This window comes from Coffea eugenioides, chromosome 1, assembly GCF_003713205.1.
Source record: "Coffea eugenioides isolate CCC68of chromosome 1, Ceug_1.0, whole genome shotgun sequence".
NCBI lineage: Eukaryota > Viridiplantae > Streptophyta > Magnoliopsida > Gentianales > Rubiaceae > Coffea > Coffea eugenioides.
This window is the reverse complement of record NC_040035.1, coordinates 49,381,433-49,396,683: the sequence shown is the minus strand read 5'-3', so window position 1 is coordinate 49,396,683 and position 15,251 is coordinate 49,381,433. Positions and strand designations below refer to the sequence as shown.

Sequence of the window (15,251 nt, the reverse complement as noted above, 5' to 3'; positions counted from 1 at the left end):
TTGTGTGAAAGCATTAAAATCTCAATCTCAAAGAGGAATGTTTCTTGGCGCATTAGCAATTTTGAGGGGTCTGCATTAAATTTTATTTGCGTTGATGAACACTCGTATGGTAATGGAAAAATGCTACTGGTGCTGTAAATAAATGCATTTCTGCTGAATCAGACTTTGTCATAAAATCATCTGCAATGTACTTGTGGCCATCCCCGTAGCTGTTTCACATGATCTTGTATCTCGTGAAGCCCTCTCTTTCGCCTAGATTTGATCACTCATCAAGTCAATAACTAACTACTCTCTTTCGTCTTCTCCGACCGAGCTCCCCTCCTTGCAAGTGACGGCAATAGTCGAAATATGAAGGCAACAAACTGAATTTCGAACAAGGGCTGAAACTTGATCATTTCCAACTGCGAACGCCCGTGAGCCAGAAACACGAGCAAACACAAGATGTGAACTCGACGAGCAAGGGAGATTAAGAAAAGTGCAGGCACCAGCAAAGGCCAATATAAACAAGGATCCAGCCTTAATGGCAGTGATATTCTACTCTGTATAGAGCAGTGAGAAACCTCAGAAGGGCGGAGAATCAATATTTTAGATTACAATATCAGAAATTGATAAATGAAATTACCATATTGTAATGTGCCAATAAGTTCACGAAAATAACTTTACACCTCCACAAACAATAACAAGAGAATACAATCTACAAATCTAACTCTATACACCTACAAAATCTGCACAGGCCCCAAGAACTTCAGTTGAAAAGATTTCATGGCTTCCGCAATGCAGATGCTGCACCCAACACAACAGCCAACACAACGCCCAGACCAGCGCCAAGTGAAGCACCGACAGCTGCAGAAGTGAGAGAGTTTGCCTTAGCACGAGCATCTTGGTTTGACTGTGCTACCAATGCACGTGCACGTGCCAATTCCACAAAAAGCCTGTCTCGTGCCAGTTCCTTGCAAATTGCAAGAAGGGGAAAGTCATTTAGAATGTTTTATATTTCACTGATAATACAAAGAAACAATTATAAACACCTGGAGCGGACAAATGCAGATCCACACCTCCATTTATGCTTCTATAAACAAAAGAGATGGAAAGAAGGGAGTGATGATCTAAAGATTGTGTACCTCAAAAGCAGCTTCCTCATGGTTCCGGAGCACATGGTGAATGAGCTGACAAAAAGCAGCTACACCCTCTACAGGCAGAACGGCAGCTTTCTTCTGGAAAGGTCTCCATGAAAGATTAATAGGAGCAAAAGAAAGCTTTCGAGACAGCGCCGCTTTGTCAGAATCTGTGGCACCAGATTCCCAAGAGTGAGAAGCACCTGCAGCACTGGGCATAATATATGGACATGTATTAATAATTGAAGATGACACAGGAGATGCCTGGTACGCTTTCACAACAGCACCTATAGCCGCCTTTTGCTGGTGTGCACTCACAGAAAATTTGTTTGTTATGGCTAGGAGCCAAGGTATTCCAAGAGATTTAGCCTCATCCAAAAGAAGTGAAAGGGCAGGTTGTTGCTGCGATGAATCTGGATGGCTATATCTTGGTATCCTGTGAGACAGGTTATGTACAAGAACAATGAGATCTGTTTTCTTACTCAGATCGCGAATTCCCTTCCAAAGCTCGTTCCTGAACCCAGATGCCTCCTCATTTAAATTCTGCAACATAGATCAGAGAGTAAAACCTAAAATTCTAGAGTACAAAATGAAATTTTACTGCAAGCTAGCAATGCGACGAGAGATATAGGGAAAAAAAAAAAAGAACAAGCACAAGCACAAACATAGGCACATAATACTCCAGACTGAAGTAAACACAGAAAATCATCTCTTTGTACAGAAAACCTGCAAATTTACTGCTGCTGAATCTGAGTACCACAATCCACCAGCAATACCTTCTTGAACATCAACCTCTATATGTAAATTTTCAGGACTACTATTGTTAGTAGTTCTGCCTTGCTCCAAAATTGCATTTAGGAGCGAAGTTTTACCAGCACCCTACAGAACATACAAAAATATCACCTCAACAAACATTAAGGCGTTTGACAAAATCAGATATATTAGAATCTCAACTATAATAATGAAGCAATACCTCAAGGCCAATTAGACGTACTCTACGGGTTCTAACATGAACCTCTTTGGACACAGTAGAAAAATCAGTTGTGCAGAATATCATAAAATCATTTAAACCATCAGGGCGAATGAATTTCCCCTCATCAAGTGCAGAAACATTCTGATTCAACTTGAGATCATCAAAAGTAGAATCAAGGGAAGGAAAAATGGGCACTAATGACCCCTCCACCATCTGATGCTTTGGTGGATGTCTCAATGGAGGACCAACTAATACTCTCATCTTCTGTATCTCTGGCTGTAATCCATGACTCTGAGCATAAGCTGGTGGTGAAGGAAAAGATTCCACTCTGGTTGAGCACCTAAATTAAAGTACTAAAGTTTAAGAGATTTCTTATCAATGAATATGGAGATGGCAGAAAACAACAAGATCAGATGATATGCATTTATGTTAATAACATATTGAATAGGTCTCATTCATGAAAATAGCAGGAAGATAATGATCTTAAAAGAGCTAAAATGATATCTTCACTACAATATATACAAAACCTATCAGATCAAAATGACAGCAAAACCCCAAACAGACATAAGGCTTCAACATATTTACATCACAATATCCCAAGTTTCATCTTTCATGACTGTAAGTCATTCATCACCTTGTCTATAGACTATTGTGCTCAAAGTCCTACCATCATACACACACATCAGATAATCTCTTTACACAGAAAAACAGCAAGAAAGGCAGGAAATGGCTAGATAAGCAGAGAAATAAATTGACCTGCAGCATTACCACTACTGCAAATAGTGATAGAAGGAGTAAATAGTACACCAAGTCTTAGGACCAGATGTATATTAAGGATAGAATCCCATAATGCCTCCAAACAATAGACTCACACAAGAGTCAAAAGGAAAAATGCAAAGATAAAATGGCCTATGAATGGAACAGAGGAAAATACCACTTGCCATCAACTCGAGCTTTAACCAACGTGCATAAATGTAATCCATAACCAGAAATATCTACTTTCAAAGCATCTGCATTCTTATCACATGGAATACCATTCCATCCCAGGGGAGCTATTGAAGTTGCTGCATGAATAACTGGGGTCTCAACAATATGCCCAAGCTGAACTGTACCAGCAGCAGAAATACCTAACCATTTCTGCAGATGGGAAAATTGTTGGACTTGCTCCATCCCCAAGAAAGATGTCTCATTGTCATTCAGGCAGAGTTCATATATTCTGCAAGTGGAGAAAAAGAAGATCAGGATAACAAAACCCAAAGTAGAAAGTTTTACATGATGAGTAACAGCAAATCTATAACAGTAGAAAGTTTCACATCATGAAAAGTCACTAGAAACTTTGACCAGTGACATGGAAAATCATTATATAAAAAGGTCAGAAACAGTCTCCAACAGAGCTAGACAATTATTTTCTTCAAAATGTGCAGGTAATAGTGAACATGAACTCTCAAAAAATGATGAAATTGCTAAGAGGAAACCATACATGACTAATACACGAAGTATTCCCATACAATTTAAGTTCAAAACAAGATTACAGGATGTTGTAAACATGTAATACATCAACTTCATAATTCAACTTTAGTACAGCTCCAATTAAATAATATTTGGCAAATTGGTATTCAAACACATTAGCAAGTCTCCCAAAATAGAGGTCCAAAACAAAATCTAGACAAGCAGAAAAAATATTGACCTTCATGTATCACATTCCAGAGCTGAAGACTTTTCAAGCATAATATACTATATAGAGGGCATTGTAATTAAACTTTAACAAGGCAACAAGATTGATGAAATATTTAAATCCAAACATACAAGTAGCAGCAAGAGATCGGTAAGCTTTCACCACTTAAAGGACCAAACACATACAAAACGAATACAATATAGCTATTACCTCAGAAATCTGGCTCTGTATGACCTCATTGAATGTGATTGAAATCTTTCCCTCACTTCAGAAATCACAGATCTGACCTGAAAATGTCTTGGCCATAAGAAAGCAAAAATAAGAGCTACTAAAACCAGTAAAAGAAAAATCATTCTCAGAAATCGTGAACTGTCTTCCAAAGGCAAATTCCGCAATAAGGATAGGTACCAGAGTTTCAAAAACTAAAGGTGAAATGAATAAGGAAGTGAAGGCCATACTGATGTCAGCTTAGAGTATTCTGCGCTAGATAGTGATTCCACTGATGAATTCCCCAATAGATAGAGCTGTCACAGTTACATTATCAGGTAAGTATGTCAAGCAATGCACTATAAGCATCTGATAAGTGTAAAGATTTAGAGATCCAACATATTCTTTTCATTCAGCACTCAACTTAAGAGCAGGTTGGCACTACACAGGCATCATGAGACCGAAACTAGAGTTGAAGTTAAAAAAGTAATATCAATAAAATACGACTCACACTGCACAAACTCGCGTTTGAATTTATTCCTAAAAAGAGTACCTTAGACACAAAATTAAATTCAAGCATTCATCAAGATTCAACAAAGATTGTACAATTAACATCCGACATAAAGTCTACATACAAGGTCAACGGGTCACATGAAAAAACTGGCAGAAGTTTATTATGATTTCCACCAGTTCATCCTATCAATTTTGTAAATCTTAGTCATGAATCTCACTGTTGAGAAAGTCTTAAACATTGTTGTGACTCACTCTTCTTTTAAAAATGTCAAGAACAAATAATTCTTTCAGATCAATGAATATCTAAAACTTAAAACTGAGTTTCGACTTAACATTAGGTGTAAAAAGAAAATGAAAACAAAGGGCTGAAGCATTAGAAAGCTTGGAGTGACACAATGCTATGTGAGTATTATAAAGCTTTCTCTGTACTGAAAAGAAAATAAAAGGAAAAAAAACATGCAGTGAGAGGAACTCCTAAATATGAAAGTTTTTAAATTCTTTCATGACCTTCTTAAATTGAATTAAGTATTGAAGCAACTTAAAATAGAATGCCTTCCATTTCAACTTCCTCTTCCCCTCTTTTCACCCCCTCTTCCTACTGCAATCGGCTGACCACCATGATGGAAGGATACACTCATACACCACACTCTCCTTGTATATTATTAGCAATTCACTTCTAATTGTATCATCTAAAAGTTTGACTAATATGTAACTGATCTGGGCTTCTTCTTGTTGGTTTGCTGCAGCAACAGCTCAGTAAAAGAGGAAGGAATTGGTACTAGTACTAGGAACTAGGTCAGTTAATGAGGTGCCACAATCTTCCAACCAACCAGACCTTAAAATATTAAATATTAGGCTCGCTATTTTCTTACTCTCGATTTTCATTCTTGACCAAAAAAGAGAAAATCTCTCCTCCACTTTCCACTGTCCATTTTCTAGCTAACCTGCTCGACTGTCACAAGGAAAATCTAATAGCAATAAGCAAAACAGTTTAGGTACATACCTGACCAAAAGGAACATATGAAGGTAAGGCTGGAATTTTCTGCCAAGGTCTCTTGTTCCCATCAGGTTTACTACTTTTGCCCAATGATTTTCCAGTTTTGACTTCACCAATAGCCTCATCATCGGGCTCAGATAATGGCCGAAGAGAGATGACATCAGAATCCTCTTGTATTTCAAGAGATTGAGGGGGAACAACTACATTGCCAATTGTAGACGAAATACTGGAATTAACAGTTACAGATTTGTCAGCAGAATCATCTTTCTTTGCTCCATAAGGAAACAAGTGTCTTCTAACACTATCTACTGGGACAAGTCTTGAAAGCCGCCAAAAAGAATTCTGCACAGGCCCCAAACCCAGAACCAACTTTTCGCTTTCACTGTCTTTTGTTTTTTCTGATTTTTGCTTTTCAAACCTTTCCCCAGGTTTTGACATCAGTAATGAAGTTCCAACATCTGAAGGCGTTTTGACAGGTTGTGTGCTATTGTAATGATGAAAATATGCAGGAGATAGAATACGCGGCACAAGATCCTCTGGAATACAGTACGTTTTGAAATAGTGCTTCCATCCTTTCCTATGTACATAGCTGAAAGGAACATGTGACAGCTGTTAGCGACTATTTGTGCTAATAAGTGTAAAACAATAATTAACTTACTCTCTTAAAGCCGCATTTCCTACAGGAGGCTGGGAGAATGTAATACACTTCACTTGAATTTTCTCATGTTCTTTTAATGAAACAGCAAAGACCCGCAAAATGGCAAGTGTGGCTAAAGCAGCTACCTATTTGAAATAACATCTCAACCAATAGTATTCAGGGGAAATTAATAAACAATAGTAGCCACTGTATGAACAATGGATTGGCAAGACTTACCGCCCCACCAAGTGAATGTCCACAGAGAACAAGTTTTCTTTTCTTTTTCTGAGCAAGCCTATACAACTCCAGTGCAGGTATCCCTTTAGCACGAGCCATAAATCCCTACCGACAATTTTGAGAGAAAAAGGGAAACTCTTGAATTAATGATACAAGAACTAGCAACGCTGCAAAACCTGATAGAACAGTGTACAACTTGTCATTGAAAAGAATATGGGGTATCAACTCTTCGTTTGTACCCGGTGAGCAGCAGGTTTAAGGCTAGGTGTTGTCTGCTTAGGCATGGGCTCCACAAGTTTTGAAAAATTCTCCCCATTGCTCTTCTGACTGCTAAACTCAGCTGACTCAGAGGATCCTATCCCATTAGTGTCTTCCACATTATCCTCATGAAATATGGCACCTTGAAATATATTTGCATCAGCGATGACATCCCTTTGTAACAGGAAAGGGGGAAAAGAAATATAATATAATAAAGACAGTATTTTTGAAATATAAAAATTTATAAATAAACAAACTTGAACAAGATCTAGCATGTAATTCTTACTTATACTGCTTAGTTCCAACAAATGAAGCAAATAATGTATCTCCAGCTTCTGCCAATAGATACCTACGAAAAGAAAATTGCCGCAACCAAGTTATAGAAATTGACTACAGATTTAGAAGTGCACAATAAAATCATGAACAAAGGAGGAGAGTGGTAGAAAATCACTTCCAAAGAGGCCCATAATGCACAAACAAATTTATCAGATAGCAAAATAGGCAGAGAAGTAAATTCAGTTTACACCAACACATTGAAAGTCAAACATCCAAGAGACCAATTGGATTTGACTTAAATGACTAGTATCATGGGTAAACCAAAACCAGCAAGATACTTTTCTCATAAACAGAAATGACCTGGTGTCTCATTTTCATTTACTAGCCAACCTGTCAACTATTTCAATCTTCCAAATAACTGGAAAAAGAAAGGCCATACCCGAAAAAGTTATAAGCCCTTTATATTCCATAAAGTGATCCTCAATAAAGTTTCCCTAACAGAACCTTCAAACAAAGTATCAACTACTTCTACAGATTCATAGACAAAAACAATTTCGTATTCACTGTTTCAAAACACAACAATTGTTGCCTAAGTTAGCTGAACTGAACCAGATGACAACGTCATACAGTGAAATCACATTTGACAATATCCAAAATCTAAAGCTTTACCTTTAATATTAATCAAAAACTCGGAACAGAATGCAAACAACTTACAGATATTAAAAAAAATTCCATACGTCTTAACAAGGCACCTTTAGAGTTGAAGTCATACCCCCACAATCAAATAAAACTTAAAGAAAAGCTAAAGGTCTTCAATCAGCACTGAATTATACGCAAAACTACAGTAACTAATGTGTTTCTTTCTGTCACTTTATCTTTAGCCACGGCAAATTACATTATCAACTTCATTGATATAGCAAATTTTGAGTATACAAATATAGAACAATGCAAGGAAACAACTGCTCAGGATGAAAATTTCAACTATGCATGTATGCAATTCAGTAAAAAATGAGTGTGTCTGCGTGTGTGTGTGTGTGAGAGAGAGAGAGAGAGATTCAGTGGCGAAAACTGATAGTACATTGAGGCTTCTCAATCCCTTTCAACTAACAAATTTGCACTCTCCCTAAGTCATCCAAATTCAGACGAGGAGAATCCAATTCCTATTTTCGTTACAAATTACCTGTGAGGAACATGGTCTGCTGAGGGTTGGACACGCTCCAAAGAAATAACTTGTCCTCCAAAGTCGGCCTTGAATATATTTACCGCCCGGACCAACTCACTAGCAGGTCTCTGTTCACAAAGAAAAATTGAGAAGAGTGTACAAGTTACAAGATGGCTACAAACATAAAGGTTGGGACAAACAAAATCTACACAAAACACCAGGCTCAAATAAGTGCATAGCTCATTTGTTACTTTTAAACCCAATATTCTTTTTCACCAAAAGCATTTAAAACCCTGCCACCTTAACTAGAAAAGCTAAAAGCTTTTGACATTTAATTTTAACAAAGCAAAAAAAAAAAAAAATGCAACCACGCACACCAACTTTGTTAGTGTTGCTTCAATCAAAAGTTAATTCCCAAAAAGGTTAGTATTAAGGAGCAGAAAGAAGCATTGCATGCAAATGCCATTATCTCCACCCATAGTCTTCTAGTTCTAGCTCCACTTGCTTGAAAAGACGCCGTATTTTTCCAGAAATATGAAAGATTAATCACATTGTCCGTCCATAGTTAGTTTGAGCATCCGAAGAATGTAGTTAGACCACTTAATGTTTCAGGTCTGAACCCTTTCCCTTTTTTTCCCCCTAAGGTACACTTTCCTCATTCGAAGTTCACTCAGTCACAACTTACCAAACAAGAACCACTAAGCTAACATTCCCCTAGTGTTTAACATTCAATTCTTCCCCGCGTGTTAGATGACCAAGGCCAAATTTACCTAATAAAAATACAGAAGAGTCCTTCCAATTTTCAGCCAGTAATGTATTCATTTTCAAAAGCGTAAGAGAGGGGAACAAACCTTGTAGACACACTCGGAGAGCACCATGCAGCACAAAATCTCCTGCAAATCGGAGACGGATTCCGCTTTAACGGCATAACAGAGATCCTGAAGCTGCTTTTTTCTTCGCTCGACTTCTTCCTGAAGACGCTTCCGCTGTTCCCTCCCATGCGTCCACGGCCACTTCACCACCAGCGGCCACTGCCACTGCGGGGGCCACGTCACTTTTAAGATCTTCGTCCTCTGGTCCCTGATCCACGACTCCACTTTCTGGTGCAGGGACTCCATCGTCCATTAATCAATTGTTAAGCTCTAACCCTAATTTGATCGATCAGTAGAATAGGAAAGATATGGGGATGGAGAACTTCCGTGTCGGGCGGTTAGTTGGATTCTTGGCTTAAGGAACGATTAGAATGTTAATATGAACTTGCCGAGCTGGCATTTTTTATGAATTATGCGGAAGGTATATGCCTGGGGCCCGCAAATATAACGCCAAAGCGAGGAAATACAGAACCATAGAGTAGTAGTTATGTGTAAAAGCTAAAATGACGTCATTTTTTGTATTTTTCATAATAAAAACAAGATTAAAATAACAGCCACTCTTGTTAATATCATTTTTTTTTTCTGTCAACACAAATTAGTTCATTTAGTAAAAACAGATCGCTCCTTTATAAATAACGGTGTATATTGTTAGGTCATCCATAAGAAATTGTATAAACAAGTTATGGTCCTAAAATATTGCGTTATTTGATCTGTATTGATGATTAATATTGAACTTACTTAAACTTTTATTGTCAAACAAAAATAATCATATTTTTTATATTTCATTGAACGGCAATAAGATTCACTCCTTCAAATTTAACAAAAATATTGACCTAAAATAAGATTTACTCCTCGAAATTTGACGTATCATAACCGTACTAGGAAGAAATCATGCCTTCCAATGTCTTGTGGAGAGAGATAACAGAAAGGAGGAGTAAAAATGAGATGCCAAATTGATTTCCATCCGTTCATAGAAGTTGCCTAAGCTCGAACTTGTTGGGGCTGTTGAGAATGAGGACCCTGTTTATTTATTATAAAAAATCAGCCTAACTGGAATTTCCTCCATCCGAACCCCTGAAGCGATGTTTGGAGCCTGGGAAAAAAATAATAATAAGTGCAGCTCTTAATGGACTCAACTTTGAGTTGTGGCAGGCCCATGTATTGCAATTTTAGAGTCGTTAGTCATGATTGACCAGACAGATGCACATCGTGTTTCTGTTGGTATTGGGCTTTTGTTGGTATGAAAAAAAATCTGATCATTGTGGTGAACAATTTTTGTTTACGGATCCGGAAAAAAACAAGGGGAGAGAGAATCTACCTTGATTTGGGCTTGTTCTTGTTTGTTTCGATGATTTTGTTAATTCTCTATGATTATTTTTTTTGTAACTGATTTTACAAAATCTAAATTAAACAAGAACAAGGTCAAATTTTTTCCTCAAAATAAGGTAAGGTGCTCTTTTATGTTTTTTTTTTTTTTACTAGCCCATGCTCATTCAAATTTCTTGTTTCCTTTTTTTGGCGTGATATGCTTTTTCATATATATTATGCTAAGTTTTATGAATTTTTTTTTATAATTTCTCTATTTCTAGACACGGAACACCAAAAAACTGTTAGTATATTTGGATAAAAGATCATTTGAAATATTATTTAGAATAATTGTTATAACATTTTTTATGATACAATGTATGCGAGATAAAAAAATTAATTAAAAATAAAAAATATATTTATAATACAAGTAAAATATTTTTTAAAAACGACTCCCGTTAAAGCAATTCTAGAAAGAGAATCCAAGGGAAGGGCACCATGCCAGAACGAGAAAAGCATTAGTAGGGGTGGCAATGGGGCGGGGGACACCTCCCCCAATCCCCGCCTCGTTGCATTTTAATTCCCTCCCGCCCCCGGCTTCCCGGTCCCCGCCCCGCTTCCCCCGCGGGGGCACCCGTGGGGCTAAAAAAATTTTATTATATAATTTCATTATAATTAAATTTGAGCAAATAATCAAGTACTAAAATATCAACACATCACCAAATTATTATTCATTGTAACTTCATAATTGAAACTCATAAAAATAATTAAACAAAGGTTATTTGAATACAATCTAATATGATAAAACAAATATAACAAAAATAATCAAGTTTTCACTTTTGATACAAATACAATTACTAAATTATTATTGTATTTTTTTTTAGAAAAAAGTGTGTTATTGTATTAAGTGTAGTGAGGAATTTAACATGAATGTATTAATAAATTTAGTATAAATAATTAATAATTTTTATTAATAGACATGTATAATTAGTAGTATAATTGATAATATCATTATATATATAATTATGTACATATATATATATATTTTTCCAAACGGGTGGCTCCCCCGCCCCGCGGGTGCCCGCACCGTTGCTATCCCTAGGCATTAGCGGTTGATCATTAGGTCAAATGGTACTGCCACCTATTTTTGTGTCACTCCTACTCCTAGGGCTTCGGGCAGCCTCGAATTGCTTGGCCTGATCTTCATTTGCTGAATTTGATTTTGTAAATTTGTTTTTTGTTTTTGGTTGTCAAATCTGTAAAGTCTGTATTTTCTTTCTTTTCTGTTCCTTTTTTTATTAAAAAAAAAAAATTCACAAGCTGGAAGTACACACACATGTTGGTCTTCAGACAAAAGACCGAAGTATTGTCCCCTCCATCACATTCACACAAACAACCAACACGGAATGCAAGTAACATTCGTGAATCCTAATGTCCAGGAACGTCTAAATCTGCGCTGCCCGACAATTTCGTGATGAAGGGACGATTTTCCACGAGAACAAGAACAATTGCAGCCAGCTTTCTTATCACTATATTCACGGGAAGAAAATATGCTTTGTTATTCTTATCACTAATTTCCTTAATTACTTTCTAGATGAAATTAATGAACCGGATCATTTCCTTTTCTGTCGGACAAGCCTAAGTTGCTGCAGCTTAATGACACCAAACCATTTCAAGCCCAGAAGATAGACATAAGGAAAGCGACTGCTCACGTCACGTGCCCCTAAAGAGCAACAATTTGAAAAAAAAAATTTACCATTGATGAAATACAATTAATATGAATGACTCAACGAGGACTCGAAGGGCACGGGCACAGAGTTCGGAAGAAGCGACGCGGAGTGGAGCGCGTGACTGATGTTCACTACCCGTGGCCAGGAATAATAGTTGCATCCACGTGACCCCCCACGTTGAAGCCCCCACCCAAGTCACCCCTTCTTCTACTATTTCCTTTCTTTTGTCCCCTCTTACGTGGCACTAAACTATTCGCCCAACGCCCAACCGCAAAATCCGCACTCCACACTTTAAAGCATCCGCACCCCTGACCCCACCCCAAAACCTTCCTTCCCATTCCATTTCTTCATCGGTTCTTCTCCATGCTTGCTTTAGTTATCAGTTTTCCCATCTCACCGTCAGAATTTATAAACCTCAACCAAAAAAAAATACACGGTGTTTTCTCTCTATGGCGTCTTCTTTCGCAAAGCCTCTGCTAATTCTGTCAGCTTTACTGCTTTCCCTCCTAATCTCACCTTCACAATCAGCAACCTGTTCCTCACAGACACTCTCCAATAACAAATTATACGCCCACTGCAACGATTTGCCTTCTCTGGATTCTTACCTCCATTATTCCTATGATCCCGTCCAGTCCACTTTATCCGTGGCCTTCATCGCTCCTCCCGCTAAACCCAACGGTTGGATTGCATGGGCTATTAATCCCACCGGCTCCGGCATGATTGGGGCCCAATCCTTAATCGCATTCAGAAACTCCGCCGGTCAAATGACCGTTAAGACCTATAACATAACCTCCTACGCGCCCCCAATTAAGGAGTCTAAGGTCTGGTTTTCCGTGAAGGACGCCACAGCGGAGTACTCCGGCAATGTTATCCGGCTGTTTGCCACGCTGGTCTTGCCGGAGAAGGCAAACACGTCTTTGAATCATGTGTGGCAGGTGGGCGCGTCAGTTACCAACGGCGTTCCGGATAAGCATGATTTCTCGCCGGCAAATTTGAATGCCAAGGGAAGCTTGGATTTGCTGAGCGGGCAGAGTAGTAGCGGTGGCTCTTCTTCCTCTTCAGATTCGAGGGTCAAAAGGAAAAATGTAAGCTTTTTCCGTTGTTTCAATACAATACAATTGTGAAAGGACGTTTTGATCCATAGTCAATTGAATTTTTCTGGATTTTTCATTTGTAACGTAATTCTCAGTTGCGTTGGCTTAAAGCTAAAGGGTTTGGGGGACTGATGCAGGGGAGCTAAAAGCGACGAAATGTAGAAATTTTTTAGTCGTAAGAAGATAGCATCTGTGGTTTTAAAGAAAATAACAACATTGACAATATATGAAAATACTGGAGAAAGAAGTCTGCTTTCTTGTGGGATCTAAGACGGTTTATTATTGCCAATATTGGGAGGAATCTTTTCAGGAATAGGAAAATTCTAGAACTGGGATTGATGCTGGTTAGCTGAATTTGTCCGCTTATTATTGAAATCAGCTGCCAAATTTTCCGTTGTAGTTCGTCTAGCATTTTGCAATCGTTCTTATTGTTGCATTTTATACTATACTAAAAAGGTTGAGGTTTTTGGAACTTTTAACATGAATGATGATGGTACATGTTCTTATTGTTGCATTTTATGCTACAATAAAAAGGTTGAGATTTTTGGAACTTTTTAACATGAATAATGATGGTACAAGAGCATTAGTTCATGCCTTTATGATATACTATAATATATAAACTAAAGTTGGTAAAATTTGTTGCAGATTCATGGAATCCTGAATGTTGTCAGTTGGGGACTATTGTTTCCTATCGGTATCATCATAGCAAGGTACTTGAGAACATTTCCTTCTGCAGACCCCCTGTGGTTTTATCTTCATGCTTCTTGCCAGTTATCAGCCTATGTGATTGGGGTTGCCGGTTGGGGCACCGGTTTGAAGCTTGGAAGTGAATCTAAGGGTTTTCAGTACACTGGTCATCGGAATATTGGGATCGCACTCTTCGCGCTTGCCACGGTGCAGGTAATAATACATGATGGATTGTGTTAGTTTTGTGCATTGACTTAATTTTCTGTCTGTAGTTCGATTGAATTATAAAACCTGCAATTTCAGTCCTCTTTGGTATATCTCTGCCAATTTATTCAGAATTGGAAATGGTGATAAGCTAAATCGCCTCATCTCCTTTTTACTGCTGGATAGAACGTTGAGTAGGGATCTGGCAAGATTTTGGAGGGATTTGTAGTTTTTGCCACGCTCATTGCTTATTGGCCATACTTTGTTTTTCTTGACCGTCCAAGGATATTATTATTATTATTATGTGGGGAGTCCCTCGGTCTGACATCTGATATTTTTCTTCGTTCCATGTTGATGTTGGTGCTCCTCCTTTGGTTTTTGTGACGCTAGATATTCGCATTATTCCTGAGGCCTCAAAAGGACCACAAGTACCGCTTCTACTGGAATATTTATCACCACGGACTTGGCTATGCAATCCTGGTGCTCAGCATCGTGAACGTCTTTAAAGGCATAGATATTCTAAATCCTGCGAAGAAGTGGAAACATGCATACATCACCGTGCTCATTGCGTTGGCGGTGATCGCTGTGTTGTTGGAAGCAATCACTTGGGTGGTGGTCATGCGGAGGAAATCAAACAAGTCCACAAAACCATACGACGGTTTCAGCGACGGGCAGGGGAGGCAGCTACCTCTATCCTCCTAAATATCTGGCCACAACATTTTCAGAAGTGGTTCTGATAATCATCATCGCTAGTCCTCCTCGTGAGATGAGGCAAAATTTTCATCTGTCGGAGACTTCTGATCGGTGTCCCTTTTTCACCTGATGTACATTTGCTTGAACCGCACAAGTACTAGCATAGTATATATATAGTAAGTTTTAGTACAACATGAATGATTGCAGGTGAACGCGGAGTCCCCTCCCCTAGTTGTAATATTATTGAGTCCCCTAGTCTGTCTCCTCCCCTTGTGAGAGTTCTTGGGGTGCATGATAATGCCATTTTCGCGTCCGCAGCGAATTGGATCCGCTGCATGCAACATATATGATTTCCATGAAAACAGACGTACGCCATCTTAGCGGCTGCAACGCTTATACCATGTTTTATATGATTGGGTTTGCTACATTAAACAAGTTAATGATTGTTCTTTGCTGGCGGCATGTAAAGCGTGACTGATTCGTTTTCACACCAATGCGCACTGGTGAGTAAACCTTCAAGCGGTCGGAAAGCTATGCGTGCCCTGATCTGCACTGCACACTTCTCTAGCACTAAAGTAATCCATGATCGTTTGTCCACTTTTACTTTGGATAATCC

The 15,251-nt window shown here is 38.4% G+C and overlaps 2 protein-coding genes across 3 annotated transcripts; one reads left to right on the top strand and one right to left on the bottom strand.

Moving 5' to 3' along the window:
- Positions 1–492: 492 nt before the first annotated feature.
- Positions 493–9,261, bottom strand: LOC113782708. 2 transcript variants are annotated; one of them, XM_027328615.1, is made up of 14 exons: positions 8,902–9,261; positions 8,069–8,178; positions 6,899–6,961; positions 6,594–6,786; positions 6,355–6,459; positions 6,139–6,263; positions 5,487–6,069; positions 4,222–4,287; positions 3,974–4,050; positions 3,023–3,304; positions 2,089–2,428; positions 1,842–1,994; positions 1,122–1,658; positions 493–949 (listed from the first exon to the last, which is right to left on the bottom strand). In XM_027328615.1, the coding sequence occupies exons 1-14, from the start codon at positions 9,166–9,168 to the stop codon at positions 761–763; spliced, it is 3,090 nt and encodes a 1,029-aa protein (XP_027184416.1). In that variant the 5' UTR covers positions 9,169–9,261; the 3' UTR covers positions 493–760. The 2 variants fall into 2 exon arrangements, with proteins under 2 accessions (XP_027184416.1, XP_027184424.1); XM_027328623.1 differs by lacking the exon at positions 8,902–9,261 and having other exon boundaries at positions 6,594–6,754; positions 8,069–8,168.
- Positions 9,262–12,295: 3,034 nt separating this feature from the next.
- LOC113778469 (cytochrome b561 and DOMON domain-containing protein At3g25290-like) lies at positions 12,296–15,070 on the top strand. The gene is made up of 3 exons (XM_027323925.1): positions 12,296–13,042; positions 13,697–13,951; positions 14,333–15,070. The coding sequence occupies exons 1-3, from the start codon at positions 12,407–12,409 to the stop codon at positions 14,642–14,644; spliced, it is 1,203 nt and encodes a 400-aa protein (XP_027179726.1). The 5' UTR covers positions 12,296–12,406; the 3' UTR covers positions 14,645–15,070.
- Positions 15,071–15,251: the final 181 nt, after the last annotated feature.

Bases quoted from the DNA above. Each gene is read 5' to 3' on its own strand.
- LOC113782708 (XM_027328615.1), bottom strand. From the start codon at position 9,168: ATGGAGTCCCTGCACCAGAAAGTGGAGTCGTGGATCAGGGACCAGAGG. The intron at 6,787-6,898 runs GTAAGAATTACA...CCTGTTACAAAG, and splicing joins GTTGGAACTAAGCAGTATAA to GGATGTCATCGCTGATGCAA. The intron at 950-1,121 runs GTACACAATCTT...GCAATTTGCAAG, and splicing joins ATGAGGAAGCTGCTTTTGAG to GAACTGGCACGAGACAGGCT.
- LOC113778469 (XM_027323925.1), top strand. From the start codon at position 12,407: ATGGCGTCTTCTTTCGCAAAGCCTCTGCTAATTCTGTCAGCTTTACTG. The intron at 13,043-13,696 runs GTAAGCTTTTTC...AATTTGTTGCAG, and splicing joins CGAGGGTCAAAAGGAAAAAT to ATTCATGGAATCCTGAATGT. The intron at 13,952-14,332 runs GTAATAATACAT...TTGTGACGCTAG, and splicing joins TCGCGCTTGCCACGGTGCAG to ATATTCGCATTATTCCTGAG.